Raw genomic sequence first — 1,652 nt, 5'->3', positions numbered from 1 at the left:
GGGGGGGGGGGGCACGTGGGTGGTGGGTACGCCCTCCCCCCCACCCCACAAGGACCCCTGCCTGGGGCGGTTGCCGCCAGCCATTGAGGGCAGCCTGCCCAGAGGCCACTGCTGTGCTCAGAAGGTTTAGAGATCCTGTGATGTCAGACTCCGGAGCAGCATGCCCTTTTGGTAGGAAGTTTGGTAATAGGGAGAAGCGGAAGGAGCAGGTAGGCTGACCCACCGCTCCTCCAGGGAAAACAGTCGTGGCATATTTGGTGTGGCCTCTCGCCTGCGCATGTGCCTGACTGGCTCATTTAGCTGGGGGTGGGGGGGTATCCCAGCCTGCTGGGGCCCCGGTCCGCCTGGCGGATGTCCCAGGGGCTCTGCCCCGCCCGCGGCTCACGAGGCCCACCTCTCCCCGCAGTGCTGTGTTTTGCGCTGACCCGTTCGCTGCTGCTGACGTGCCTGGTGCCGGCCGGGCTGCTGGGCCTGCGCTATTACTACAGCCGGAAGGTGGTCCTCGCCTACCTGGACTGCGCTCTGCACACAGACATGGCGGACATCGAGCAGTACTACATGAAGCCCCCCGGTGAGTCTGCCGCTCCAGCCTCTCCCTGGGTCCCCTCCCTTGGCTCCCCGGGCCCTCTCGCAGCCCCTCCTAATGGCAGACAGGCCCTGGGTGGGGGTGGGGGGACAGCCGGGTCTAGGTGGGCCCGGGCTGCTGCACCCCCACGACCGAGCCTTCGGAGTCAGGGCGGGCTCTGGCCGAGGTTTGGGGGTGGAGCAGGCCGGCAGGGGCTGGAGGTGAGAGCTGGGTCCTTGTGAAGCAAGGTCCGCACAGACGGACCCGGAGCTGTCCTGCACCCTGTGAGGGTAGGGTGCTGAATGTCCTGAGCCGACCCCGGGCCCTGGTGTCCCGGATCTGCTCTCTGTGCTGCGCCCACGATGCCCTTTCCCTGGTGCTTGCTGAGGGGCTGGGGGTCTGCTGTGCTTTGCGGGGTCTCGGCCTGGCCTGGAGTGCTGGGGACCTGGTGTGGCAGGGGCAGAGGGCCTCCTGGTGGGGAGAGGGTTCTGGGTGGGGGGTCACCAAGGGCTGGGAGCCCTGGGAGAGCAGGGGTGTTGAGTCTTGGCCTCCACTTCAGGTCTCTGGGCCACTTAGTGAGGCAGAGGGTCTCGCCCCAGCCCCCTGGCCTTATGTACAGGGAGGGACTGGGTCTGGTCTGGGGGGGCCTGTAGCTCCCTGGGGGCTGTTCTCGTCCTCCAGGCTGACCCGGAGGCAAGCTAGGTCTTAGGAGGCAGGACCACTTGGTTTCCTTCATGTCCGGCGCCAGAGAAGGGAGACTTTGTCTCCACTTTCTGGGGCGTGAGGGTCTCCCCGGTGCTCGAGGGTTCCCAGGCTGAGGAGACGGAACAGTGTGTGCCCCAACAGTTGGTGAGGGCATAGAGGAGCCTGGTGAGTGCCAGAGAAGGGCAGCAGGGGACAAGAGAGGCAAGGCATCCCAGCACAAGGGTGCCCCACCTTGGCACTGCCGGCTCCCATGCCCACCGGCTCCCACAGAGCCAGCCCATCCTGTGGTGTCCTGCCTCCACCCCCATCCCCAGTCCTGCAGCTGCCTGGCCAGCCTTTGGCACCTTGGGTTCTCCTTGACCGTTTCCTAAGCTTGAACTCA

At 66.2% G+C, this 1,652-nt stretch overlaps 1 protein-coding gene across 1 annotated transcript in view; it reads left to right on the top strand.

Annotated features, from left to right (window-relative positions):
- The window catches only part of NAT8L (N-acetyltransferase 8 like), a 7,028-nt gene that overhangs the window by 1,443 nt on the left and 3,933 nt on the right, over positions 1-1,652 (top strand). The window contains 1 exon segment of the mRNA XM_040625397.1: positions 407-571. Within this exon segment, the coding sequence (XP_040481331.1) occupies positions 407-571 (165 nt within the window).

The sequence above is a fragment of the Ursus maritimus genome, unplaced genomic scaffold, assembly GCF_017311325.1.
Source record: "Ursus maritimus isolate PB19 unplaced genomic scaffold, ASM1731132v1 scaffold_8, whole genome shotgun sequence".
NCBI classification, from domain to species: Eukaryota; Metazoa; Chordata; class Mammalia; order Carnivora; family Ursidae; genus Ursus; species Ursus maritimus.
The sequence above is the reverse complement of the archived record's forward strand: the minus strand, read 5'-3'. Positions and strand labels throughout refer to the sequence as shown.